Below are 27,635 nucleotides of genomic sequence, written 5' to 3'. Positions count from 1 at the left end.
AAGAAATTTGAGTTCTTCCCCAGCCCCGCTGCTGACTGATTAACTGTGAGGCTCTGATTGGGCCACTTAATAGTAAGTAATAAAAATAGACAATTATCGAGCACTTAGGATATGCCAGTCCCTCTGCGTACTGTGCTTTGTATTTACACATGACCTCACTGGATTCGCACCACGGCCCAAGACGCAAGTAATGCAAGTGCTGTCCCCACGTGATGGATGAGGAGACTGAGGCCCTGAGTTGAGGAGCTGGCCTGACATCACGCAGCTGGCAGATGGCAGGCCGGCTCCCAGGGTTACACCACCACATGCTCCCTGTCCCTCAGCTTGTGCCCAGGATGAAGAGTGTGAGGTTCCCAGAATCCCAGTCTAGAGCACACTTGAATAAGCACATGACTCAGCTGGGCCTCAGATGTAGCAGGTCTGGGCAGGGCGTGAGATCCTGCGTTTCTAACACGCGTCCAGGTGATGCTGGTCCTGCTGGTCCGTGAGCCCTGCTTTGAAGAGAGAGGAGGCTCTGAGGAGTAGAACCCTTACCAGTGGGGCTTCTTCAGAGGCTGTTAATGTTAATTAACTGTAGGGAATTCCTAGGAGTTTAAGAGGGCTTGTTTTGATTTTGTTTAAAAAGAATAGCAGGTAAAGATAAATATTAAGTATAGTCATTATATGGCTGCAAGAAGTTGGTCGTCAGATGCTCTTGTTATGTTAGGCAACAAACCGTTGACCGAAACAGGGCAGCGTTGGGATCAGAGGGGCTTGCTCGCCCACCCCCGGGTTTCGCGTTCAGAGACGTTAGTGCACAGACTTTTGAGTGTGTGTTGGTGTCATGTGTGCATCCTTTTGCACACGCAGGTCTGGACGACTCCACTGGGGGGACCCCCCTCACACCGGCGGCCCGGATATCTGCCCTCAACATTGTGGGAGACCTGCTGCGGAAAGTGGGGGTAAGACGGCGCTTCCCCAGGGTCCGTGTGGTGTCTTCTATCTTCAGAAGACTTGAGGGGTGACCTTACCTATTGCTTCCCCTCTGGCAGAGGCTTCATGAGGTGCAGGTGTAGCCCTGGCTCTCGTGTCCCTTACAGTCGCTGCGCTTCTGTGGGTGTTGTTTCTGACAAACACCCGGGCTCTGACCCTGAATCACCCTTTGATCCCCGGCTATATCTTTCTTTCCCTGTACCATTTTCCCTGGCAATTTGGGAGATTCGGATGGTATCTATGATATTTTTTCTTCATTTGAAAAAACTGAGAAACATTTGAAAACTGCCTTCCCTTTTTTTAATTTCTCAGGGAGTTAAAGGGAAAATCTTGAAAGACTAGGGCAGAGAACGTGACCTTATAGGTTTTATGTTAATTCCAGGGAAGGAGTCTTTTGTGCTTAAGAAATCACATAGATATTCTCTGTAGTTGTTTTTCTTATTTTTAAAAATGATGCCTGGAAAGCCACAGAGTTTAAGTCCTGCCAGTCTGTCATTGACCAGAATGTATGCATTCAGAGTTAATAGAAGCTTGCAACTCGTTTTCTATGTTTTTCCTTTTGGCTTTCGGTTTTTTGGATTGCTGTTATATAAGCAGGTTTTTATGTTTAGTTAGAGTATACAGAAGCCCAGGGTGATCTCATTACCCATTTGGTTTCCAGAGGGTTTGTTTACAGCGAGGCAAGTCCTTCTTCAAACCTCCTGCCGCTTGGTGCATGTTTTACAAGGTAGCGGAGAGAGTGAATGATTCCAAAAGTTGATTTCATATTTCTTATAGGCAGACTTAAATCATAGGTCGGGTTGGGGACTCTTCTGGAAGCTCCTAAATACCTTAGACTACCAGTTCTACGAGTTGGACGTACATTGAATTTGGGGATGGGGTGGGGCACGCTTTGGGATTCTAACACACAACCCAGTTTGACAACCACTGTCTTAAGCTATTATTAAGTGTATGGGCTCTGGTGAGAGGCAAGAGTTCTTGTCTTCAGCTTGAGACAGGAAAGCATATTTCTCTCCAGGCTCTGGAGTCCAAACTTGCTTCCTGCCGGAACTTCGTGTATGATCAGTCCCCAAACCGACCCAGTGGCCCAGCCTCGGGGTGGGGGAGCAAGAACAGAGACGGCGGCGACAGGCGGCCAGGCAGCACCAGCGTGCATCTGGGTGACAAAGGGTCAGTACCTTCTGCTGTTCCTCCTCAGTGTCGGGAGAACCCATCCTCTCCAGCCGGGAGCCTCTGACCCCTGACCCATAGCCATTTTTCAAAGTCGCATGATTATGTCAATGAGGTATATTATCCTCTACCCCATCCCTTAAGACAGAGTTAGGTGGTGTCTGCTGGTTCAGGCAAGCGGCCAAGGAGACGGTCATTTTTATTACTTGATTCTGCAGCCCCAGCTCCTGGTCATGCTGTGAGAATGTCCTTTGTATAAATCACTCCCTTGTTTAGGACTCAGGCTTCAAACACTGCTCTGCTTCCCCCACAAGAGGATTTTTTTTTTTTAACCTTTAGAACCTTCAGGAAACTAAATCAGCCAGACTAGATGCCTGAAGCCAGTCACCTGATTGGAAAACACAAATCTGACCTCTAACAGCTTCATTTATTTTCTTGCCTGAAGAAAATCAGTGCAGCTTCCAGATTCTGGAATTCTGTAAGACGTACCACCATCTCACTGGACCCCAGGCCGCGCAAATGCGGGGGCGGTCAGTGGCAGACAGAGGACAGGGAATGAAGAATCGTTCTCCCCAGCATGCACATAACTTCCGGACCTTTAGATGTGGGTGTTTTTTTGGAGTGTCTTCTGTGACTGGGCTTTTTGCGTGGCCTTGGGCACGTGAGCCCTAGATAGCCAGTGTCCTTTTCTTCATTTCACAGGAGAGAAAATTGAGACCCAGTGAGACACTGCTCCCGACCTTGATATTCACTCTTATAACTTTGTGGGCCCCCGTGCTAGCCAGTCTGTAACAGCTGTAATGTCCGCCTAATTTGGTTTGCTCTGTCTGAAGGTTGGGAAAACGCCTGGAATTTGGGAAGCCGCCTTCAAATATTTCCTCACCGTCGCTGCCGTCAGCCCAGGGTGTAGTCAAGATGTTGCTTTAGGAAACCCACGGAAGCCAAGGCCCCGGTGTCTGTGCAGGAGTCATTTTACCCTCCTACCCTCTTTAAACTAGGTTTTTGTTTAAGTTAGTTTGAGAAATACGAGCAAGCAGTCGCACTAGCCAGTGACGGCGGGGCGGGGATCGCCTGTGGCCCCCGGTGGTCGTCCCCAGGAAATGCCATCTCATAACCCCTGGCCTCCTTGTTGGGGTGTTGCCAGTGGACAGGGACAAAGCGGACCCTCTGGAAATGGCGACGTGGGCGCCGAGGCTGCCCCATCATTTTCAGCAGACCTGAGTCCTGATTGGTCTTGAGAGGTGTTTTCCATGACCGGGACACCTATAAAGGGGGGTCTGAGCCCATCTCAGGCTCACTCCGGCCCCCACTTCACTGTAGCTTCTTCCAGAACAAAATCTCCAGTGCTCTTTGGCACAACAGGGATCAGTGCACTGAAATCACATCTAGGGGTGAAGAACAGAACAGGCATGTACCTTTTATTTAAACTGTGGTGTGGTGTACCTCTGAGACTTTTTAATCTGCCTCTCACTGAGGCTTTTAGAGGCATGCTTGAGTTTCAGAGTACGTTTTGTGGGACCAGGTCAGTGGAAACTCTGTGTCCTCTTTAGACCAATCCTGGCTGTAAGTTGTCCTGAGCCCCTCTGTCCTGGCCTGGGGGTGACCTCTGCTTCAGGACCCTTAGGGTCTCTGGGGTGTGATGGCCTTGGTAATGCAGCCCCTAAGAACAGGACTTCATTCAAAGCCTTGATGAAATAATTGGGGTGACCTTCGAATAAGATTAAACCACCAGGACTGTCGGTGGGAGGTTCCTTATTAAAGAAGAAACGAACCCAGGATTTCCACACAGATGGCATGCAGCTCATCCCTGCTGGTTGTGAACGGCCGTCTCACACTTTGGACGCAAGTAAAAAGAACACATGAATTCCAGCGCGTGCGTGCAGCTTAACGGCCTTCTGTTACTAAGTTATTTTTCCAAAAGAACAGCAAAAATATCCTTGAGTTGAAAACAGAACTTTTCAAATGCTACTGAAATTCAGCAGAGAATTAAACTTGAGTGCCCACTTCGTTGCCCTGGCAACATTCTAACCTATATCAGTAAAAGATGTACTTTTATTTTTTTAAAAGAACAATAAAATCAAGAGAAACTGATTTTCAGCTAGTTTGTGGTGGTCAGTAAATGCTGCTGCCTTTGTGCTTCTGTGTTTGCTATCTGGTGATGAAAAACTTGTTTTTTTAACCAAGTGACTATGAAAAAAACTACTTTTTTAAAGATTTCCTATCGAGTCAGCTTCTTAGAATTGTATTGGGACACGTGTGTGTCCTGTTCAGGGTGTATTAGCATTTGGTCATTCAGTGCGTCCTTGGTTTCTGTAATTCCCCTCTTTTCAGTCTGTTTGATCCCATGGAGTTGGTGTATGGAATCATATGTGTTGAGTGGAAACTTCGCCAGGGATCTCTGTCTAGGACACACAGGCCAAGGAAGGGACGGGCCCAGGCCTGGTTTTTATGGCCCTCACGCCAAGAACGGTTTTTACATTTTTAAAGGGTGGTTTAATTGTTTTTAAAAAGACAAAAATGTGACAGAGACCATGATGGAGGCTAAAATACTCAACTTTCTGGGCCTTTATAGAAAAAGTTTGTCGAGCCCTGCCGGGCGAAGTCTTGTGTTTTAACTCAAACGTTCAAGGAACTCGTATTCTTCACGTTAAATACGTGCTGTTCTGATTGATAAAGATGTTCTTCCCGGGCATGGTCCTACTCCCTGGGCCCCGAGCCGCCCACCTCCTGTGTGGAGGAGCCCCGCACTCCCACTCACTCTGTGTCTCTGCTCTTCTCTTGGCCAGTTGTGGGGTCTCGGATGATGCATCTCACCTCCCTGGGCCTCAGTTTCCCCATTTAATGAAATAATAACCCTGACTTCATAGGGTTGTCGTGAGGATTAAATGAGGCCACCCCCCCACCCCGTCCTTTTTCTCTAGAAAACAACAGAAAAGTCAACTCCATTCTAGTGATTTATAACCTTTTATTAGTGAGGGTGTCCTTAAGTACAGCTGGGGTGCATATAAAACAGCGTGACATTCTTGCTCTCAGCCGTTTGAGCGGCGTCTCCTTTTTAATTCACGTGACTACAGAAGGCACTTGGTCTCGGTGAACTGTGTGCATCTGATGTGTGGGAACCGGAGGGAAGAGGAATTCTCAAACCAGGGCCCACCGGGACGATGGAAGAGTCCATGGGGCAGGAAGGGCTGGGGGTGGGGACAGTGGCACCCATCGTGGTGACTTTCTCCCCAATTCACGTAAACTAAGTTGCCAGTGATCAGTTACCGTGGATATATTTTTCTAAAAATTCAAAATCTCTGCACAGTTCTTGGCAGAGGGAGTGGGTGTGTCTGTGTCTCCTGTTGGGTTTTTCTCCTTCGGTACATCGTTCCAAACTTAAGTTGATGCCCTGAATGCAGGGTGGTGGTCTTTACATTCATCGTGAGGGGTGTCTGTGACGTTTGGAGTTTGAAAATGGATTTAGACGGTGCTAAGAGGAGTCCACTGGGTTTGGTTCTGCCCTGTTTTGAGCAAGTTGTTCATTCACTGGCTTTGGTTCCGTTGAAGTCTGCATCGCGAGTGTCCATATCCTCTTCAGAACCGTCCGCGTTTTCAATAACTCTACGTCCTCCAGACCTTCTCGAGGGAACAAAAGAGGTCTCGTTCCCTCGCCTGTGGGTGTTAAGAAAACACACGTTTCTTTAGTACAGAAATCTCCCTCGAGCTTGGAAGAGATTTTCAGACGGGGCAAAAAACAAACACAAACAAACTCAAAACAAATGAGACGCAAATATTCAGGTTGAAGTGAACAAATCCTGACCCGTATGGGTGCATTTAATCAGCTGTAATGGGGGCAAAGTACGTTTTTCAAAGCAGGACCATCTGCTTTAAAAAATGTCTGGCTTGGTCGTTTGCTGACCCATAGGATTCTGGTTGGCTGTGGATTTCTGTTTAGAAAAGAAGGAAAAAAGGCAAGTGGGGGTGATGGCCTCATGGGATTATTCCTACACTGTGGAGCAGGGATGAGGGGGACCTGTTGTGTCTGCACCTCCTCGCTTTCAGAAGGAAAAGCGAGGAGGGGTTTAGGTTTTGAATTGGAGGAAGGTGAGAATGACCACCAACCCTTGAGAGGGAAGGAGGTCCCTGCGTGGATGCCAAGGGTGCTGTCTGGTTAAAGGCACCGCATTGCTCTGCTTTTATGGAGCAGAATTCTTGTTCTGAGTTCCCCCAGGGCAGGGATCTCGTCTGTTTTGGGCGCACCGTGGCAGGCACCGTGCAAGGCATAGAACGGGTGCTCAATGAATATTTGTCAGAAGAACATTAGACATGTTAATCCAGGGTGTCTTTTAGCCCTAGCTGTTGGGACACCCCTTTCTCTCTGTCCTTCCCGCTCCCATCTCCTCTCCTCCGTCCTGCCGGATGCACTTTTCCCACAGGGCCTGCCCTGGTCACCTGAAGTGAGGCTTTGCGTAGGAGGGCGGGGCAGGCAGGAGGAGGAAAAATTAGACCCGCCTGCACTTAACCTCCACTGTTTGGAAGGAAAGTTTGCCTTCTTTTCAGCGACCACAACAAATAATGTTGTGTGTTGGGCTCCAGCCATCTGACCCTGTTTGACAGGTCTTCACTCATTTTAGGATGTCTAAGAAGAAAGCAAGTTTTTTGCAACAAAAACGACCCGCTTCGCCACACAAAGGCTGGACAGAAAAGCCACGAGCGTGAGCCCATCCCAGTGAACCCAGCCCGTCAGTTCTTTAGTCAAAGGGGGCAACTCAGGTAAGACAGGAGGCATAAGCAAGGCCGAGAGATTCCTGATCGCTGACATGGGGCTTCCCAACACGAGCCTTCTGGGGTCCAAGGGTGGGAGGAACCCGGGCTGGTAAAACCCACTGTGGACGGTGGATGGTACTTCCCAAGGGGCAGCGATCAGGAATAAATACTTAGTAGCTACTGCCGACTAAAGACCTGGGTCAGCCTCACTCCCATCAGAGGGAAGCTTCTAGGCCTCCAGCTCCTTTATTTATTTATTTTTGACCGCACCTCAAATGCAGAACTTCCCCAACCAGGGATTGAACTTGTGCCCCCTGCAGTGGAAGCACAGAGCCCTAACCACTGGACCGCCAGGGAAGTCCTCCAGCTCCTTTGGAACTAACTTTCTATCACTCAGTCTCTAGAGGTTCTTTGAAAGTCTCTTCCTGCTTTAGCACTGTGTTCTCCAAGAACTCGGGACAGAGCAGGGTCCCGGCGTGGAAGGCTCAGCACCCATCCACACAGCTCTCCTCCGTGTCTAACCCTCCAGGTTCAAAACTGGATGGGATGGCCTGGAGCTGGAAACAGTGGCTCAGGCTCCCTTTGTCTCTCCGAAGAGTCTGCATTTGCTAACTAGAGGAGTTTAGCTGATCTATGCGCTCCCTTGATCTCAGAAGTAAATCAATCGCGCCTGGGTCCCTGTAAGCCCCCTGCGTGGGCACCAGTCCTGAAGCCGGTCTGTTCTGGTTCAGGGGCCTTTCTTGAAGGGACTGGCTTCAAATCCTAGGCAAAGGTTGACACTGGCTATATCTGTCACAGGAAGTAAAGGACCCCTCTAAAATTTTCTTGAAGGGTCTGATCTTGGAGAATTTGGATTCTATTCACGGACTCAGAAATGTATCTAAGGCACTCTTGGCATCCCAGGGATCGGCACAAGAGCGTGAGCACCTGCCGCTTTGCAAGGACTCAGTTTCCATCAACGGGTGGGTCCTACGCCCCAGCCAACCCTAGACTCCAGCTTATCCCGTGATCGGGATGAGCTGGCAGAAAAACTGCTCAAAAGCTGTGTCTTAGAGGCGTGACGCTCCTGCCTAAGACTCCTGCCAAGACCTCATCCAGCTTTAAGTATTTGGGTAGCGACAGCAAGGCGGGATTCTCCAAGAGAGAAGACAAACACAAGGCAGGGCTGGCTGGGCCCCTCAAGGAGGATGAGGCGAAAGCCGGGCCCCAGGTGCCTCACTTCACGTGTGAAGACGTTGTCAGGAGCCCAGAGAAGTCGAGGCCTCTTAACCCTGTCTTGTGAAGGCCCCGTGCGCTCCCTGAGTCTTGGGTCTCCATCCCCGGTCCGTGAACACGTGCCCGTGAGACCTCCAGTAAAGGCTCTGCCTGGACCGTGCCTGGCCCTGTGGTGGCTGGTGTGGCCCTCGTGCACTGAAGATGCAGTTAGCAGCTGGCCCTCGCTCAAGCCCCACGCAACCCCAGTGAGACATCGGGGTGCGAGCTCGTTTCCCTCGCACGCGTGTGTGGAAACCCCGCCTTGGGGGGCACATTGCTGGGCCGCGGCCACCGTGACCCTGTGCTTTGCTAATTCTGACTTGTGAACCAGACCAGCCGGATGGAAGCCGTTCTCCAGGACGGTACCCAGACAGTGGAGCTGGCACGTCTGCCCAGCGCGGTGTCTGAGCCAGACGAGGGAGTACGGCACAGGCACGGCCTCATCATTACCAGGGGCCTGTCACCCAGGTAAGAGCCATCCAAGCCACGCGCAGCCTCTAAACTCTCAGGATGTGGTGACGGGCCACGCCGGTGCCATGTGACACGCCAAAGCGGGAGGGAGGGAGGGAGGGAGGAAGGAAGGAAGGGAGGGAGGAAGGGAGGAAGGGAGGGAGGGAGGGAGGGAGGGAGGGAGGGAGGAAGGAAGGAAGGAAAATGGGTAAAGAGATGAGGCCTTCTTGTGTCGATGTTGGTTTTGATGAAAGACAGTTTTGAACTAAGATATCTAAGCCTTCAGATTTTGTAGGAATCCCAGGAATTTGCGAGGGCCACAAAAGGGGGGCGGGGGGCAGGGGGGTGGGTTGGCAGAAGGGAAATGGAAACCAAGAGATACACACACACACGAGCCGCGAAGCTGCAGGCATGATACCTGGTGAGTCATTGCGGAGTTTCCTGGGGGAGGGGGCCTCTGAAACAGAGAGAGAGAGTCCCCGGTGGTTACCATCCTCCCATTCAAGTGCAATTTTAATCATCAATGCATTTGCTTCAATTAAATAATTAAAGGCACTTTTAAGTCACCCTTACAGTGGAGCACCTGAAGCCACGAGCTCTCAGAGAGGCTGGCACACAAAAGGACAAGCCTTTTTTTTTCCCAATTAAAAAGCAAATTTCTGTCCTTCAGAGCTTCTCTGAAGAACTCAGGTGGCTTCCTCCCATTCTGCATATCTGTTCAGGAAGGTAAAGGAATCTGAGTAAGCTAGTCCAGAATAGCCTTGTGGGAACAGAACCTGAACAGACCTGGGCAAGGAGCCCGCAGCAGCCTCTCACTTTAGTATCATTACTCTGTCTTCGTTGCCTTTTATGCCCGTAGCAAGACAGTAGGGGTGGGCACCCTGGGCGGCTCCTATGGAGATGCCTGGTGGTGTCAGGAGTGATAGGTGCGTTGGTCGGGCTCTAAGCAGGGCTTGTGTTGAGATTTACCTGCCTGGTAAAACTGTGTGAAACTTGCTCTGTAATTTCTTGCTCGCTGAGGAGCTGGCTAGGCTTGCCCACCTCACTCAAAGCTCTAGTGCTTGATTTTGTGCTTTTGTACATCTAGAGGACTCAGAGAAGGTGGAAAAGGTAGGACCCGTCTTCCACTTGTATGTTGTGTGCGTGTTCATATTAACTGTAAAAAATGGTTAGTCCGACGCCAGCCTGTACAGCCCAAGAAGGGTCGTTGTCTGGGGCAGCCGAGCAAGTGCTGGGGGGCCCAGCAGTGGGGATGCACCATCCCTCACCTTGCACGGGCAGGGGGCTCCTTCCCAAATCCCTGTGCTCTGAGCCAGTCACTCTCTTTCCCCTCCTGAAAGGGGTTCGGGCTTTCCCCTTGTCTCGTGCAGTGGTTCTCAAGAGTCTGGAGTTGAGATGCCAGGTGATTGCAGAGGGGTCCTAGGTATGCCTTTGGACTGCTGAATTGCACAGTGAGAAAGGTAGTCCCTTTTCCACTCTTAAATACATCTGATTATGTCAGAGAATCCGTTTGGTGCCAATGTCTTTGTCATTCCCTTTTTAACTGAGAAGTCCGCCTTCAGGTCATAGTCATCAATTTGTGGCCACAATAGCTAGAACTCACTATTGTTTAGTTTTCACTGTTTTAACTTCACTGTGACCTGTTGATGCAAGGCATGCTGGTTTAACAGTACAGGGGTGGTAGGTTTCATTTGTAAATCGACATATGTATGATTAAATAGTTAATTTCAAAGAAAACATCTAGTCAACAAAAGTACAGGTGGTAAGGCAAAATGGCAAAGGTGGTACGAGAATGCCTGAGGTTGGAGAAACATCACCTCTGACTCAACGATTGAAGGTTTATTCTGTGCCCAGCACTATCCCAGACACTGGGGATGAATAAGCAGACAAAGCCTCTGTGTTCATGGGCTCGCAGGCCAAGAGTGAGGACAGACTGTGTACGAGATAAGTAAAAGAAATAGCAAGTTCCGTGATGACAAGTGGGTAAGAGAGAGGAGAACAGTAAAGAGTAAGGTAGGAAATTCTAGTAACATGGGTGAATGAACACCTGCAGGAAGGGAAGGAGGGGCCAGCTAGTGCAGCAAGCTGGGGGAGGGGCATTCCAGGCAGAGAGAGCAGCCGGTGCAAGGGCCTTGAGGCAGTGTAGGAAGAGGTGGAGGTGGAGGGGTAATTTAGGAGGCAGAGGACAGAGATCACGTAGGGCCTAGTGGAACTAACCATTGTGAAGATGTTACTTTGGCTCTGAGTGAGGTGGAGCCCCCATAGAGAGCTCCAAGCAGAGGAGGGACGTGATCCAGCTCCATTTCTGTGTTGAGAACGGACTGTAAGGGGCCAGTATGGACGCAGAGAGGCCCACAAGGAGGCTGAGAAAGTTGTCTAGATGGGAGGAGAGGGTAGCTTGGACCAGGGTGGCAAGCAGTGGTTGGATTCTGGATGTAGAGTATTTTTTAAGGGAGAGTTGACCAGATTTCCTAACAGAGTGGATGCAGGGTGTAAAGGAGAGAGAAAAATAAAGAATGAGCACAAGGTTTGTGGCCTGGATTAATGGCAACTTTCAGCTGCGGAGGACTGTGAGAAGAGCTGGTTTTGGGGTGAAGGGGTTCAGTCAGGGCCCAGGTTGGGGTATGTTTAGGTGTGAACTGCCTGTTAGGCATTGAATGGGAATGTCAAGGAGGTCTGGAATCCCAGGAAGTCTGGGCTGGAGATAAACTAGGAAGTCACTAGCTATAGATGGAACTTTGAAGCCAGCAGGCTGGTTCAGATCACCTAAGGAATGAGCAGCAGTAGGGATGGAGAGAGAGGACCAGGATGGTGCCCTGGGGCAGGAAGATGGGGGGGTGGAGAGGGGGGGAGTGGGGGGGGGGGGATGGGGAGAGGACCAGGATGGCACCCTGGGCAGACCAACAGCAACTGGGCTTTGAGATGAGGTACCAGCAGAAGAGATGAAACATGGCCAGAAAGGTAGGAAGGATACCAGGTGAGGGTGGTATCCGGGAGGCCCAGTAAGGAGGAGTGATGGGCGGTAGCATATGCTGCTGAGTCAGGTGAGGACTGAGGACTGACCACTGAGTTAGAGTTTTGTGGTAACAGCAGGGAAGCGGGGTTGGGTTTGTTCACCTAATGGAATGACTCAGTGAGAGAGAACACATCACAAGGGAGAAGGATAGGACTTTCAGGAACAACGTCCTCAGTTAAACAAGGGGGGGTGGGTCTGATGGTGGGGTGGACCTCAGTTGGTGCTGGACAGTTGAGCACAGAAATGGGGGAAAAAAATAGAGGAAATGAGCACAGATGTAGGGAGGTGTGTCGATAGGGAAGTGGGGGCTTGTCTATACTTCATGATAGTTTCCATTTTTCCATTAAACAGGAAGTGAAGTCATCAGCTGAGAGTGAGGATGGCAGGGATAGTAAGTTTAGGGAGAGTGAAAAGCAGATGCCTAAGGGGGGAGGGCTGAGAGGATGGGGGAGGGGTGAGAGGAGGCGGGGACTGAGAGGAACGGGGAGGCAAAAGTCCAGGCAGCGTTAAGTGAGGTCGGCTTGGTTCTGTGATTTAAGAGTTTCCAGAGGAAGTGGCAGCACACCTGTTTGCTTTTCCACACTGCTTTGAGCTGCAGAAGGTTGGCAGTTGGGTTTAATTTGGGTTGTGTTTTAACCAAGTCAACACAACACAGCAGGAGGGGAGACCAGAGTGTGGAGGATGTGGGAGAGGCTGACCATAACCATGGAGTCGGTGGGGCTGCGAGAGGATGTGAGGATGGGCCGAGGGGTTGGAGACCCCGGCGGAGACAGAGGGAGTGAGCTGAAGAAAGGTGGTGGCAGGCAGATGATGGGTGCTTGATGGGCACATTAGGGCTGAGAGTTCCTGGGAATGCCCGGGGAGTGGCAGGGTCCTGGAGGAGAGAAGCTCATGGACTTGAGAGGCTGGATCACCCACCTGCTGGAGGGTGTGAGCGAGTGTGATAGGAAGCACGGAGCTAAAACCTTCAGGGCACCAGGTGGACCAGGGGATGGGAAGGAGCCCTGAGGAGCAGGGGAGCGCCTACCCGCTTCAAGGCCCAGAGGTTCAGGGCTGTGGGAGAGAGAACAACCCCAGTCCACTTATGGCAGAGGGTCTCGACTGTGGGCGATGGCCCCCCGGGGGACGTTGGGGGAAGTGCCACTGCATCTAGTGGGTGGAGGCTAGGAATGCTGCTCAACATCCTACGGTGCACAGGCCAGCCCACGATGGAGAATTATTCAGCCCTGAATGGCAGTAGTGCAGAGAAACGCCAAGTTAGGGAAAGGTGGGGAAGAGAAAGTCCAGAAAAGAGGTTAAGAGAGAAGGGATTCTGCAGATGTTGATGACACAGTGAAGAAAGGTCTCAGGAGATGGAGGTACTGCCTCCTCCTCCTCCTCCTCCTCCTCACCTGGAGGATGGGACGGGAGCGGTTGTTAGGACAGAAGGGGTGCTGCTCAGAGGGCGGGGAGGGGCCTGTGATCTGGGCCCCACCCACGTCCAGCCCACGCTGGTGCTGCGTACATGATGCTGAGCCGGAAAGCTGCGAGGGCTTCGGGGAAAGGGGCTCTGAGCCGCTGTGGAGGTTTCAGGCCGACCCGTGCACCCAGCCCGTGAGGCGAGGCCCCTGGGGGCTGGTCCCTCACCTGAGCTTGCTCTTGAGCGCCGTCACCTCGCGGCCCATGGCCTCGTTGCTCTCCGTGGCCTCATCCAGCTCCCGCTGCAGCTTCCTGCGGTTGGCATTGATGCGCTGGGACTCCTCCTCCGCCTCCTCCAGCTGCCTCTTGAGTTGCTTGACCCTCGTGTTTCCTTTCTCAGCCTGTCAAGGAGAGGCCCGGGGGTCAGGGGGGTCTGTGGCGGGGCCTGCGGGGCTGGGCGGGCGCGGGGCAGGGTTACCTGCTCCTTGTACTGCTCTGCCATTTTGCGCTCGTCTTCCACCTGCAGCAGGGCCTCCTTCAGCTTCTTGTCCTTCTGCTTCACCGACTTGGCGGCCGCCTGTTTCTCTCTGCGCACACAGTGGGGGTGGGGACGGTTCGGATGGGGAGGGCCTCCCTTGCAGTCAGTGTGTAAACCAGACCAGCATGGCCCACGGTGGGTGGGCACTTTTCCTGAGCCCAAATCAGGGCTCATCCTGAGAATAATGTTTGTCCATGAAAAGGAATGAAGTGCTGACATCGGCTACAGCATGGGGGAGCCTTGAAAACATGCTCCGTGAAAGAAGCCAGTCACAAAAGGCCTCGTGATGTATGATCCCACTTTACAAAATGTCCAGAATAGACAACGGAGACGACAGAAAGTAAATCAGTGGCTGGCTGGGGATGGGAGATAGAGGGTGATGGTTAAGGATACAGGGCTGCTTATTGGTGATGACAGCGTGCTACAGTTGACTGTGGTGAGCGTGTGCCTATGAATCGTACACCGAAAGCCACTGAACTGTACACTTTAAATGTGTGAACTGTGTGGTATGTGAGTTATCCGTAAAGCCACCACCAAAAGCAAAAACAATGCAAGGATCCCGACCCTATCTGATGGTCATGAATGTGCTGTGACCTTACAGCTCAGGGACCGTACTTAAGTGAGAAGCCTTCCCATGTTTGTGTGTGCTGAAGGGGCTGATGATTTGGATGTTTTGTGTACCCACTAATGTGACCTCCTGCAGACACACGTTAGGCAAAGTGACGTGAGCTCCTGGGAAGTCTGGCTGACATCACTGAGGAGTCATGCTGCTTAGAGCAGCTAATGTCTCAGAGGCTTACTCCGGGCCAGGCCAGGGCACAGCACCTTCCTACGTTCTCACTCAGTTCTCCCAACACAGCTGCAGCGCAGGTACCACTGAGCTGATTTCTCAGCCAGAACTGATGCCCAGAGAGGCTGACTGACCCCCGACATCCCCGCCACTCACCGGCAAGCCGGCTGTCGTTTGGGCGCTGGTCCCACCGTACCTGGCCTCCTGCTCGACCTGCTCCTCTAGCTGTGCGATCTTGGCTTCCAGAGCTGCAATGGTGGACTTGAACTTGGACTTGACTGCCCCCTCCATCTCCTGCAGCTTGCTCCGCAGCTCCTTGTTCTGCCGCTCAAGCTGCTGCCGAGCACTTTCATTCTTCTGGGCCGTGCTGCGCTCCGTGGCCAGCTCATTGTTGAGCTGCTCGGCCTGGGGAGGAGGGTGAAGGTCACCAGGTGGAGGGCTTGGGAAGTGCCAGATGGTGCACTGAGATGAACGGCTCCCCCCCGCAGTCCCCAGCCTTCATTGGCCTCTGTGCAGGTCCCTGGAGCTGGAGCACCCAGAAGCCCTCCTCCTTCCCCTCCAGCAGCCAGCTGCTTCTTGGCCATCCTTGAAGACCCAGCTCAAGAGGCAGCTCTTCCAGGAAGCATCCCGGTGCCACCCAGGCGCCCAGGTCACACGATGGGTCCCCAGCGCCCATCATGGAGCTGGCGCTCAGTGATGTCACTGAGTGCTCACTGTTGTAAGGTGGGGGCTGAGGAAAGAGCAGGAAGGAGACCGCCAAGGCCCTTATGGGCGAGCATCGCCTACTGGAGGGAGCCACCAAAGGAGGTGCTGCAGGCACACCTGCTGTGTGGCCTTCCGGACTCGGTCACTCATGGCCTCCATGTTGCCTTGCTCTTCCTCCAGCTCCTCCTCCAGCTGCGCGATCCGGGCCTCCAGGCGGCGCTTCTCGTCCTGCAGTGCGTTCCTAAGGGAAAGGCAGCCGCTCTGGGGCCTCCAGCCTCCACTCAGAGGCTTAGAGAGCTTCCTCTCTTGGAGAAGCAATGCCTCAGGGTTGCCGCCTTTTATAACCGAGGCTCAGAGAGGCTTAGAGGCTTGTCCAAAGGTACACAGCGGGAAGTGGGCAGCCAACTGGTGTCAGCAAAGCCAGGCCTGGGGTGGGGATCAGCTCCCTCCTCCCCGACGTCCCCAGACGCCCCGTCCCCACCATGCCATTCATTCAGAATGAGTGAAACTGGCTACACCCTCAAACGGTGTGAGAACCCCATGACCCCTGTCACAAGCTCAGCTGAACAGTCTGTCATTTTCAGCGTTGAAATGGGGTCCCGGAGACTCTCCTCTGACCGCCTCTCCCGCATCACCTGCGTCTAGGGATGCAGGTCCCCTTTTCCCCACGAGGCTCATACCTTCCAGACACGCTGCCGGCCAGCTCCTCAGCCAGCTCCTCCTTCTCCAGGTCTGCCTGCTTGCGAGCCCTCTCGGCCGCGGCTAGATCCTGGACGGTGGCAGGTGGGGAGGAGGGAAACCTGCTGTCTGCCAGGAAAGGGCTGAGCCCACCCGAGAGGCCACCCCGTTCCTGTCACCAGGCCCCCAGCCGTCTCTAAAATGGCTCGGCCTCCTCTGAGCTCAGGGGGAGGCCTGCAGATCCATCAGGGAGGAAACCCTGTGTCTTTCCACACCCTCGTTGTGGGGCCCACCCATGTGGAATGCTGGACGAGGGTGCACAAGCTGGGGGTGCCCGGGGCTGCTATCACGGCATCCCCATCAGGGCTCTCGCAGCGAGAAGAAGCCTTTACCTCCTGTAGCTGCATGAGGTCTGCCTCCAAGCTCTTGGCCTTCTTCTCGTTCTCTTTGGCCGTGGCAAAGATCTCATCCCGGGAGGCGCGGGCATCTTCCAGCTCTCTCTGGAAGTCCTTCGTCTGAGCCTGCGTGGTCAACAGGCGGGACCAGCTAAGAGGTCCTTACTCACCGAGTCCTGCTGCCCAAATTACCTTTCTGTGCCAACCCTAGGATTTCCCACGATTGGCCACAGAGCCCTCAGCCTCACGTGGCCAGCTGGCTGCCTGGGGGCACGGTTCTGGATGGGCTCCGCAGACCTAAGAAGCGGTGCTGAGACCTGGGGGCCGCAGCCAAACGCCTGATGTTGGCCCCCCCCACCCAGGGCAGGAAACAGCCCCCAAAGCTAAAGGGTGATGGAAAGGCACCAGGTGACCAGGCACCGGCGACAGAGGGAGGCCTGTGTCCTCCCACTGCTGCTGACCTGGCTTCCCCCGCACGCCCGGCCCTCGGGGCATCACCCACCTGCAGTTTTCGCAGCTGCTTGATGGCTTCCTCCCTCCCCTTGATGGCCGAGTCGGCCTGCAGCTCCAGGTCCTTCAGGTCCCCTTCCAGCTTCTTCTTGGCCGCCACCGCCAGGGCACGTTGCTTTCTCTCGTCTTCCAGTTCCGTCTCGTACTCGTGAAGCTGAGCAAGGAGAGAGACGTGCGCTGCCGGGCAAGGCCGCCCCTAGGATCCCTTCCCAGCGCCCAGGTTTGCACAACCACCTGCAAGGCGGGTTTCTCATCCCCAGGTCGCGGGTGAGAGATCAGAGTCTCCATGAAGCCAGGAAGTGGAGGTGGGAGGAAGGAAGCAGGCAGCCCCACCTCCCCTTCCCCCCTTTCCTTCCTCCCCACAGATTACCTGCCTCTGGAGCTGCCTCCTCTTTTCTTCATTCTGCTCGTCCCGGGCCTGGAGATCCCGCTCGAACTGGCCCTTCAGGGCCTGCATGTTGACCTCCAGCCTCAGCTTGGCATCTTCTGTCGCCTGCAGCTCATCCTCGAGCTCTTCCAGCTGGGTCTTCATCTCCTCCATCTGGGTTTCCAGGGCCCGCTTGGACTTCTCCAGCTCATGGACCTTTTACGTAAGGGTTGACGTCATGAAGATGGTCGGGCAGCCCCTGGAGATGGCTGACATCTCATCAAGGTCAGGGAGATGGCTTTTGCCACCCTCAAGATGCATGACCAGGAGTCCAGACCAGAGCCATCCTCTCGGAACCCTTGACTCAGAACCCACCCCCAAATGCAGTTCCCAGCCAGGCCCCTTCTTAGCATCAGCCCGAGGGACTCCCTCCAATTCCTGATTATTGCTTAGCGTGAAGGAGGCATGCAGCCCCCTCCTTCCCCCGTGGACTGATAAACAGCACAGAGAGTGGGTGGGTGAAATGCAGACAAGCAAAGATGATGAAGAGCCACTTACGTTCTTGCCCACGTCGTCCTTGGAGCTAACCAGATCCTCCATCTCAGCTTTGAGCATTTTGTTGGTCCTCTCGAGCTCCTCTTTGGCTTCTAAGGCTTCCTCGAGGGCCCGTGCCAGCGACAGGGCCTTGGTTTCCTTTTCCCTGGCTTCCGCCTCGGCTCTGTCCCTTTCGTCCGCATATTTGGAAGAGATGTTTTTCTCCTCGGCCAACAACTGCAACACAGCAGAAGACCCAGAGGTGAGCTCTAGGCATGCCCGAGGGTCGGCTGCATTGAACTGCAAATATGGGGAAGAAGCCTTGTGTCCGGCTGAACTTGTCCTGGTGCAGGTGGAAGGAAGTCAGTTGTCTAAGCAAACAGTTTATAATAAGACTGCTCCCCGACTTCGAGGTCAACCTTCTGCAGAGCCAGCATCCGCTGAATCTCTGCGCTTGGAAATCACTGACGCTGCCCGTGTTGGTTAGAATGTGCTGCGACCGAGGTCGGGGTGACATTTAATCCTCCCAGAGGCCAATTATTCTTTTGTTGTTTCATGGCCACAGTCGCTCGCTCACAAGAGTAGCCTATGAGCCGTGGTAGGGCAATGGTGAGTGGTGGATGGATCTGCACACAGTTCCCCCTCTGCCTGGAGAAGCAGTTCCAAGAACACCCCATACTGAAGTTAATCTCATCTTTAGAAAGAGAGAGCAGTATACACCGTAACATCCAAAACCCAGACTGCCAGAATTCAACAAAGACAGGCAATTAACAGGGACTCCCAAACAGCAGTCAACACAAAAACTCTCCACTGTTTGCGACAGGAAAATAATAAAGCAGCCTCAGACCCTGGGCCAGGTAATGAAACCGCAGATTAGAAGCAATGAGGACAAGCTGTCAGCACAGGGAAGGGATGGCTGGTAGAAGAGGGAAGAATCCCAAAGTACAATCCCAAAACTGATTTTTGGAATAAATCCCAAGTCACTTGTAAACCAAATCATATTTACTAAATCTGAGTAACATGTATTAAAAGTTGGTATTTAGGGGTTTGGGTCATACAGGTGTATGCATTTATCAGAACTCAGTGAGTATATACTTAAGATTTATACATTTCATTGTATGTATTCAAGGGAAGAAAAAATATTTTAAAAAATGAACCCTAGTTTTTATATGCAATGCTGAGGTATCAAGGGGAAGATGTACAGATGTCTGTAATTTGCTTTGAAATGCATCCGAAAGATACAAATGACAGATGCAATACACCCTTATAAATAGTGTGTGATAAAGTCTACGTGGTAAAGCATTAATGATTGAAGCCAGGTGGTGGTGTACAGGTGTTCACGGTATAGTGCTTTCCGCTTTGCTGTGTGCTCAGGATTCTCTGTGATGAAATGTTAGGGAACAGTGGTATTTCAAGGGTAGATACTTTAAATTACTTGGAAATCTCAGCAGGCACTCAATAAATACTCGCTGAGTAAATAAAATCAGTAAACCTCATTCCTTATCGGGGCTAGAACCCAAGGCATGACTGGGTTTCTAGATGGCCCTTATGGTGGTGGGACCTGGAAAGTCACAGTCACTGAGGCTTTGCCACTCTCCCCCCTCTGACCAAGAAGCCCTAACTACTGTTTCACACAAAGCAGGCCAGACTTCCATCGCGTCCAGCAAAGCCTGGATGGGATGCTGACACACACGCAGCAGCCACACTGGATGCTCTGCAGACCCGATTCCCCCCAGCCAGGGTCCATGAGCAGCGTGGAGGGCCCTCCAGCCCCTACCTGATCAAACTTCTTCTGCTTCTTTTCCAGGTTGGACACCAGTTGCCGCTGGTTGTCCAAATCAACGACCAGGTCGTCCAGCTCTTGCTGAAGCCTGTTCTTGGTCTTTTCCAGTTTGTCATAAGCAGCTGCCTTCTCTTCGTACTGCTGGGTGAGGCCTTCAATTTCCTTCTGGAACCTCTTCTTGCCCTCTTCCAGGGATTCCACGGTGCTGGCAAAGTCCTGCAGTTTCTTCTTCGAATCGGAGAGCTGAAATGGCAGTGTCCAGGGTGGGGTGAGAGGAGGGTGGTGAGGGATTCCCATCCCTGCGCCCCTGAGAAGCAAAGACCACCGTCTCATTGAAGAAACTCAACAGCAGGGGGAGCCGGCGAGCCAAGCAAAATGGCGCCACCATTCTACCACAGTCACATCGGAGCCACTGATCTACCCTTAAGGGCTCAGGCCCAGAAAAGCAAGGACTTGCAGGGGCACCTGGATGTTCAGAGTGGAGATGTGGCGCTCCAGGTTCTGCTTGGCCTCCATCTCCTCGTCCAGCTGGTCCTGCAGGCTGTTCCTCTCATCCTCCAGCTGGCGCAGCTTGGTGGACACGTTGAGCTTCTGCCGGGTTTCTTCTTGAAGCAGCTCCTATGGAAAGGACACATGGAAGTCTAGGGGCCCACCCCCAGGAAGGTCGTACCCCAGGTGCCTCTGGCTGATGTGGCACGATACCCACCTGGGTGTCCTGGAGCTGGGACCCAAGGGATGCCACGTCCTTGGCCAGTTTGATGGCCTTCCCCTCTGCCTCGTTGAGCATCCCCGTGACACTCTCGACTTCATTCTGAGGGTGCCGAGAGACCGGTTAGTCGGAACCTCTAGAACAGGATCCTCATGAAGTAAGAGGAGCCCCTTGTACTCAGTGATAGGCCTTGGGGCATCCACTGTGAAGTACCCATGAGCTAGGCGGCCTGGTCATGGTCACTCCATGGCCCCCCAGGGAAGCACATTGTGTACAAGTTGCAATCTCTGGCTGTAGACTCTGGTTCTAGGACCCTGTTAGAGCCCCGTTAGACTGTAGTTAGACTGTGCTGACTGGGCCCTGATCCCTCTAAATGGATCCTGGATCCCTGCCAAGGTTGGCAGAGATGAAGCAGCAGGTCTGAGGCTCCAGGCACTGAACAATGGTCTGGACTCACTCACTCCCTAAAGTGGGGGAAGAGACTGCAGGTGGCACTTCCACTTCCAAGGGTCCTGTCCCTCCCACCCCTCTTCTTCACCCCTGCTCTTTGCCCTTTCACTGACCCTTATGGCAAAACCAAAGACGCAGACACTAAAGGTAAAAAGCCTTCTACCTTTTCTCTGCCTTTTACTCCAGGAGCTGGTATCTCTGAGCAAGTCCTTTCGGAGATACCTGCCCACCATCTGTCCTCTTCCCATTTACAGTAAGGACATAAATGATCTTGACTCCACTCCTTCAGGACATTGCTTGTATTAGGATAGCAAAATCCCTGTGCCCAACTGCATATGGAAAAATTCATACTTAACGCTGCCCTGCACCCTCATCCCAGGCTCTAGGCGCATTAAATCTTTATCAGAAGTCGAGCCGTATTCCATGAATGGCAAGTCAGGCCAAATGTCTATTCAAAGCTAATTAAGACCAAAGAAAACCAGACCATGTCATTCTTCAGCTTAAAACCCATCAGTGGTTTCCCATCACTCAGAGGAAAGACCAGCATACATATAGTAGGACCTTGAAGGCCCTGTGTCCTCTGGCCACAACCTACCTCTCCAATCCCATTTTGTGCCACATTTCCCCTTCCATTCGGCATCTAGCTCTACTGGCCTTACGTGATCTCTTCTAATTTCCCACTTACCGCCGGGCCTTTACACATGCTGCTCCCTCTGCCTATAAGTAGATAGACTTCTTATCTGTCAGACTATACATCTTTCTTAGGGAAGCCTTTCCTGACCCCTCCTCCTGCAGCCCAGGCACCCATAGTATTTACACTTATTGCATTATGTGCCTCTGCTTTCTAGCATCATTTTACACTCATTTATGTGGTGATTAATGTCTTTCCCTCCACTAGGCTGGAGTTCTCCTGGGGCAGGGACAGTGTCTGTCTGCTTCCTTGCTCTTGTATCTCAGGATTAAACATGGTGCCTGGCATACAGCAGGCACTCAATAAATACTGAATGAGTGGAAGAGAGTTTTGAAAGATTAAATTGAATAGGGCGACCATCTCATCTCCCCAAGGCATGTAACTAGAGGAAACGGACTTGCTTTGCCACGAGAGAGGCTCTGTTAGCCGGAAGAGCCTCACCCGTCGCGGGTCGGGCCCAGCGAAGCCCGCCTCACCTGCAGTTTGTGGACCTTGTCGTTGAGCTCGGCCCGGGCCCGTTCCCCGTCGCTGCACTTGGACTGCAGCTCCTGCAGCTGCACCTCCAGCTTCTTCTTCCTGTGCTCCACCTCCTGCTTGGCTTGGCTCAGGACACGCAGCTCTCCCGCCAGGTCTGCATTCTCCTTCTCCAGCGCCTGCTTGCTCTTGTCGAGGTTGGCCTTGGCCTGGCCGGAGAGGCAGCGGGGAGGGAAGGTGTTACCGCCGTGGCTGGGCGAGCACTGACGATAGGGACCTATGCTGTCGGGGGATCTTTTTCCTTTCCCCTCCCTCCCTAAGTCCGGGGACCTGTGCCCCCCGCCTCAGGGGAGGGACACGGCACAGTGAAGAACACACAGTCACCAGTCAGACTTTTTGGATTCCGTTTTCCTAAAGCTCAGAGGTTGCAAACTGGCATCCCCTGGGCTGCATCAACCCTGCCATCCTGTCCTGTTTAATCCATGCAGTACCTTTTAACATTTTAATTAAGAAATACCACATAAAAATCTGCATTCCCAGCTTCTCTTTTTAAAAATCAAATGTTCTATTTCATGGCTAGGTGGTGGTTACACTAATGAATACATTTGTCAAAATTATTGAACTATACATTTAAAATTGGTGAATTTGCTGCATATACCTCTGTAAGTCTGACTTTCAAAAAAACTAAAGATCTGGAAACAGAGGTCTTGCCTTCCTCCAAGGTAACAATCAGCTGGCTCTGCATAGCAGCCAGCCCTGTAAATAGGGCAGTCACACTCCACTTGGCCCCAGTCCCCACCATTCCCTATTGTCCATCAGATTTATCATTGAATGTACACTGCCATTTCTGTGAAAGTTTAGAGAAAGTTATTTTATCTAACTAGCTCATGTAGGTGCATGAATTTCTCCAAGAAAAAAGTATTTTGGGAAAAAGCAGAAGAAGGGAGGGGCCTTCTCCCAGGGCTGTAGGGAGGAGGAAAGAAGCAAGAGAGAAGTGTGGGTCCCAAGAGCAGAGGAAGCAACAGTGGGCTCACCCTCAGCCCCCAGGAAGGTGCTGTGCAGTGTCCAGGCAGCCTCAGAAGCCATTCCTCTGCCCCAGGTGTGACTAAGAGCTGCTGGCACCTCAGACAGGGACAAAGTGCCTCTTAGGGTAACAGTGCAGATTGATGAGCAAGGACCCTGGGGGACCTCACGGGCTCTAGGCTCCCCAAAAACCTTTTTCTCAGAATGGTGGCAACACTATACACATGTAAGGGGAGCCAAGATAGGAATGATGTTACAAGTTTTTCCCAACAATCTGAAAGGTTGCTAGAGGTAAAACAGTCCTCTTTTTCAACGCTCCTGAGATGGTGGACAGGCGTTCCCAGCCTCTTCTTTCTTATACAGGTCAGACATGGATGCTGTCTGCTGGTGGCGTGAACAATTGAGTCTTTCCAAAGAGGCCAGGCTGTGAATCTGGGGTGTGGCTTCCAGCCCCTGCTCACCTCTGACGGCCACCTGGCTCAGCGCTGGTCAGTTACCTTTCCAGGCCCCACTGTTCCAAACACAGAGTAAGAGGGACACATACACCTTACTACTGTCTGGAGGGCTTACTATTTCAGAAGGTGGGAAGAACCCATTTGGGTTCAGATTCTATCACAATAAAAAATAACTTCTGAACATAAAAAAGGGAAGACAATTAAAAGGGGAAATACATGTTGTAGATAAAATTAGCAAGGTCTTATTTATCCAACACATATAAAGAATGGACAGAACGCTGAAGATTCATATTCAGACCCCATGTGACAAGTGACAAGGGGACATGAACGGGCGTCCTTTTCTCCATTTGGAGCGTGAGGGGTGTTCAGTCTGGCACAGCGTGTTTCAGCGTGGGGCCTGTAGATCTGCATTTTAGCAAAGGTCACAGGTGAAATTAAATGAGTTAATGTCCGTAAAACGTTGGAACAGTGGCATATAATCAGTGCCGTATGAGGGATTGCTGGTGTTATTTTAATGTATGGGAAAATTCTGAGATTCCGATAGAACCGGTGGTGAACCAGCTCATAGAAGAACATTTACTTTGATTGGCGATAGAAACAAATGCAAACTCCAACAATTTTTAGGTAGCGCAACAGCCATTTAATCTAGAAAGTGCAGGGGGGAAGCTGTAGCGCTGAGGATGGTATAATTCAGACTCTTAGGGAAGCAACCTGGCAGGATGTCTTAAGCTAAAAAAATTCCCTCCTGGGAATGAAACACAAGGAAATTCTCCAAAGGGAGAGAAAGTTCCCGATATGAAGCATTCAGAGTAGAGCTATTTAACTGTCTCAAGTCCCATATACCCCAAGTAGCCAACCATGGGAGAAAGAAAGATTAGATGTAGCCATTCTCAAACTACACCAGGGGACTTCCCTGGTGGTGCAGTGGTTAAGAATCCGCCTACCAATGCAGGGGACACGGGTTCGAGCCCTGGTCTGGGAAGATCCCACATGCCATGGAGCAACTAAGCCCATGTGCACCACAACTACTGAGCCTGCACTCTAGAGCCCATGTGCCTATAGCCCATGCTCTGCAACAAGAGAAGCCACCGCAATGAGAAGCCTGCGCACCGCAACGAAGAGTAGCCTCCGCTTGCCGCAACTAGAGAAAGCCTGTGCAGCAACGAAGACCCAACGCAGCCAAAATAAATAAATTAATTAAAAAAAAAAAAACTACACCAGGGAGAGCTGTCTTGCTACTCAAATCAAATAATGATAGTCGTCTTCTGATCTGCAGAGAAATGAAGATGGCTAGAAGGTTCTCAGTGTTGTTACCTTCCCAGAAGTTTTGCTAAACTTTGCTTATCCATAAGGGCAGTGTATAGTAGACCCTACCCTGGAGAGGCTAAGAAGTGGGTCCAGAGCCAGACTGCTTGGACTCTCACTGACTAGCTGTGTGACCTTTAGGTGCTCTGGACCTCAGTTCCTTCATGTGTAAAATGAGCTTCATTGTACCTATCCCAGTGGGTGGTTGTAAAGATTAATCAGCATAATATACAGTAAGACTTAATAAATGCTGGCTGCCATCACTCTCACTCAAATCGTTGTAGCTTGTTATTGGTCTCAGTATAGACACTGACATGTAGTTATTTGAAGCCGTTGACATATCGCTCTTGATATTTTGTTGTCACAAAAAAAGCATCGCAACTCACCCTCTTGAACTGCTCCAGCTGCTCAGTGAGCTCCTCCACAGCCTGTGTGTGCTTCTGCCTCATCTCCTGCACCTGGGCCTCGTGGGACCGAGTCTCCTCATCCAGGGCCTTCTTCAGCATCGTCACCTCCTGCTCCCTCTTGGCCCTGGGCAGGAAGAACACAGTGGCTGGCAGTGGAGGAGACAGCGGTTCACCTCAGATAGTACTGTGCAGAAGAACGAGCGCTCTCCCGGGACCTGGAGCTAAGGTCTTCATCATCACCCCTCCCTAGCTGTGTGACCTTGGGTGAGTCACCTAACCTCTCTGAACCTGGAATTTCCTCAAAACGAGGAGCATGCTACCTGCCCAGAATCTCCCAGGGCTGGCAAACAAATACACAAAATACAGCACATGATATTGTTGGAAGAACGCAAAGTGAATTGCAAACTGTTCCATAAACATTTGCTCTTATTTACTGAGCCTGCACAATATGCCAGACCCTGACCTAAGTTCTGGGTATATATCATCTCATATAATATTCAGAGTGACCCTAAGAGGCAAGAATATTATCATTTCTATTTTATAGATGAGGAAACTAAAGCTAAGAAAGAGTAAGCAGCTTGCCCAAGCTGTTGAAACCACTGTGTGATAGGGCGAGAATTTGAACCCAAACAGTCTGACTCTGTGCCCATGCTCTGAGCCATTGCACTGGGCCAGTGGGAATGGAGAAGAACATTGTACTGGCTTCTAGGCCCAGGTAAGTGATGTAGCACAAAACCCAAAATGTGGGAAATAAATCTCCATGTTAGCGCTTGATACAGGGTGCACTCAAAGCACATTTGTGTATTTGTTGAATGAATAAGCGACCTAGTCACTAAAGTCAGGCAGTGACTTTCATTATCTGGCAGGTGACCCATTCTTATGGTGGGTTTTGTTTTTGTGTTTGTTTTTTGGTTGTTGTTGGCTGTTAGCCTGCAGTGACTCTTTAATCAAAGACCAATCTAATAAATATTATTTTGAAAATTTAACACAAAACTTATACACACACAGGAAAAGACAGGAATGAAATCCGCCAAAATGTTAACTGTGGTGGGACTGGGGGTGATGCTTTTGGTATCTACTTTCCTACAGTTTTGAAATCATTCTCTAATTGAGTATATCCTCCAACTGTGATGCAAAATAAGATTAAAAATAAGCATGCTTATATTAGTTAAAGCAAAATACAATCAGGACAATAAACGTAGGGCCTGAGGAACCCCATGACCCAGGATCTTCTCGGGTTTGCCCCTCTCCGCCAGCCGTCGCATCAGCGTGGCGGGCCGGCGGGGCGGGGGCCCCTCACCTGAGCTCCTGTTGGGTAGCCGTGCTGTCCAGTGTGTCCTCCAGCTCCGTCTTCAGCGCCTCCAGCTCCTCCCCGAGGTCCCGCTTCTGCTTCTCAGCCTTGCTCCTCGCGGCCCGTTCTGAGTCCAGGTCCTCCTGGAGGTCTGAGATGTGACCCTCCAGCTCCCGGATCTTCTTCAGGGCGTTGTTCTTCTGAGTGATTTCATCATCAAGCCTGCCGGGGACGGATCCCCAGAATTAAGACTCGGGGGTCCTGAGCCCCCTGCTATCCATCCCACAATGTGGCCAAAAATGGCTTTATGGAACCAGCCATTTGGGTTCCATACGTATCAAAACATGTTTCACTCATGTCCCGAGACACAGCAGACCACTTCTTGCCATGCTGGACGGTTTGGAGGCTTATGCAGAAACGTGGTTTCCAAGGGCTGATGTAAAAAAACAGGTCATGCTGCGCATGTGCGTGTGTGCGTGCATGTGTATGTGTGTGTGTGTGTGTGTGTGAGAGAGAGAGAGAGAGAGAGGCAGAGATGGAGGCAGACATAGACAGACAATGCAAAGCTCTGTCCCAGACTAGCAAGGTGCCGTGTCTACATTAGGAGCCTAATAGATGCTTTCTGAATGTTACACAGTTATTCCTCTCTGGCAACTACTGGTTGATTCTTTCTTCCGTCTGCTCAGTGTCTGAGTTCTGCTACATGCAAAGCTCTTGGCCAGGCACTGCTTGGGGGTGGGGCGGGGGGGATGTTAAAACCGGGGGAGGCAGTGACTGTGGGTCAGTGTGGGACATGGGGAGCCTTGTCTGAATGGCACGGAAGGGAGCTCCCTCCTGACCACTGTGGAGCTGCCTCTGGTTTTGCCCACGATGGATGGAAAGGGACCCTCAGGAGGGAAGGCACGAGGTGGCCCATCACCCTAGCACTGTCACTTGGCACAAACGGGCTGAGAGAGAGCTGGCCAGGGGATCAATCAGAAAATGGATCCCAGCCTGTCTCTCAAAAGCTGGGTGACTGTCACATGTCCCTTCACCTCCCCTGGCTCAGCCTCCTCCTCAGTGAATGGAGGTAACAGCCACATACTTGGCCAAGTGTCTGCAAAGATACTGCTTGAGCAGAACTTAGCATATGGCAAGCAGGCTAATACCCATTAGTTGTTGCTGCTGTAATACCCCCAGGGGGAAGCCATTAGAGTAAACCCAGCTCAGAGCTGGGAGAAGGGGGCCCAGAGGAAAGGGTGTGGGACACACCTCACGGGACGGGCAGACTCTGAGGACTGCTGCACGCTGTGCGTGGGACAAGAAGGAGGGTAAAAGCTAGGGAGGAGATACATTCGCAAAAAGAAGGACCTCAGAAGGAGGCGGCGGGGGACAGGAGGGTCCTCCCAGCCTCAGACACATGGTGTTTGCGGTGCCAACAGAACAGACTCCGTGCACAACCAGAAATCCAGAACTGGGGTGTAGACGACAAAGGCTGGGCATCCAAGAGGCAGACACAGTGGGAGAAGAGAGGATGAGTTT

At 51.8% G+C, this 27,635-nt stretch overlaps 2 protein-coding genes and 1 long non-coding RNA gene across 7 annotated transcripts in view; 2 read left to right on the top strand and 1 right to left on the bottom strand.

Moving 5' to 3' along the window:
- Nucleotides 1-4,233, top strand: part of NDE1 (nudE neurodevelopment protein 1) — a 31,168-nt gene extending 26,935 nt beyond the window's left edge. Inside the window, exons 7-9 of one of the 2 annotated variants that reach the window (XM_057530215.1) lie at nt 850-941; nt 1,991-2,142; nt 2,976-4,233. In XM_057530215.1, the coding sequence (XP_057386198.1) occupies nt 850-941; nt 1,991-2,142; nt 2,976-3,069 (338 nt within the window). In that variant the 3' untranslated portion in view covers nt 3,070-4,233. Of the gene's footprint in view, nt 1-849; nt 942-1,990; nt 2,143-2,844 lie in introns of both variants that reach the window. The other variant, XM_057530216.1, reaches the window with a different exon arrangement.
- An 860-nt stretch (nt 4,234-5,093) lies between these two features.
- MYH11 (myosin heavy chain 11) overlaps nt 5,094-27,635 on the bottom strand; it is a 106,366-nt gene continuing 83,824 nt past the window's right edge. For 2 of the 4 annotated variants that reach the window (XM_028168050.2, XM_028168051.2), the window contains 17 exons: nt 26,124-26,336; nt 24,803-24,947; nt 21,636-21,842; nt 20,016-20,120; nt 19,775-19,927; nt 19,304-19,552; nt 17,551-17,763; nt 16,996-17,208; nt 16,618-16,779; nt 16,113-16,241; nt 15,723-15,811; nt 15,160-15,283; nt 14,534-14,742; nt 13,488-13,596; nt 13,238-13,410; nt 9,014-9,052; nt 5,664-5,796 (listed from right to left, as the gene is read on the bottom strand). In XM_028168050.2, coding sequence (XP_028023851.2) covers nt 9,022-9,052; nt 13,238-13,410; nt 13,488-13,596; nt 14,534-14,742; nt 15,160-15,283; nt 15,723-15,811; nt 16,113-16,241; nt 16,618-16,779; nt 16,996-17,208; nt 17,551-17,763; nt 19,304-19,552; nt 19,775-19,927; nt 20,016-20,120; nt 21,636-21,842; nt 24,803-24,947; nt 26,124-26,336 — 2,524 coding nt within the window. In that variant the 3' untranslated portion in view covers nt 5,664-5,796; nt 9,014-9,021. Of the gene's footprint in view, nt 5,797-9,013; nt 9,053-13,237; nt 13,411-13,487; nt 13,597-14,533; nt 14,743-15,159; nt 15,284-15,722; nt 15,812-16,112; nt 16,242-16,617; nt 16,780-16,995; nt 17,209-17,550; nt 17,764-19,303; nt 19,553-19,774; nt 19,928-20,015; nt 20,121-21,635; nt 21,843-24,802; nt 24,948-26,123; nt 26,337-27,635 lie in introns of all 4 variants that reach the window. The other 2 variants (XM_028168049.2, XM_057530214.1) reach the window with 1 other exon arrangement.
- Nucleotides 6,416-19,444, top strand: LOC130704962 (uncharacterized). The gene is made up of 3 exons (XR_009005558.1): nt 6,416-6,897; nt 7,723-8,613; nt 19,334-19,444. It is a non-coding gene; the product is annotated as an uncharacterized LOC130704962 (long non-coding RNA).

Source organism: Balaenoptera acutorostrata, chromosome 15 (assembly GCF_949987535.1).
Source record: "Balaenoptera acutorostrata chromosome 15, mBalAcu1.1, whole genome shotgun sequence".
NCBI classification, from domain to species: Eukaryota; Metazoa; Chordata; class Mammalia; order Artiodactyla; family Balaenopteridae; genus Balaenoptera; species Balaenoptera acutorostrata.
This window is presented reverse-complemented; position numbering and strand designations above follow the sequence as displayed.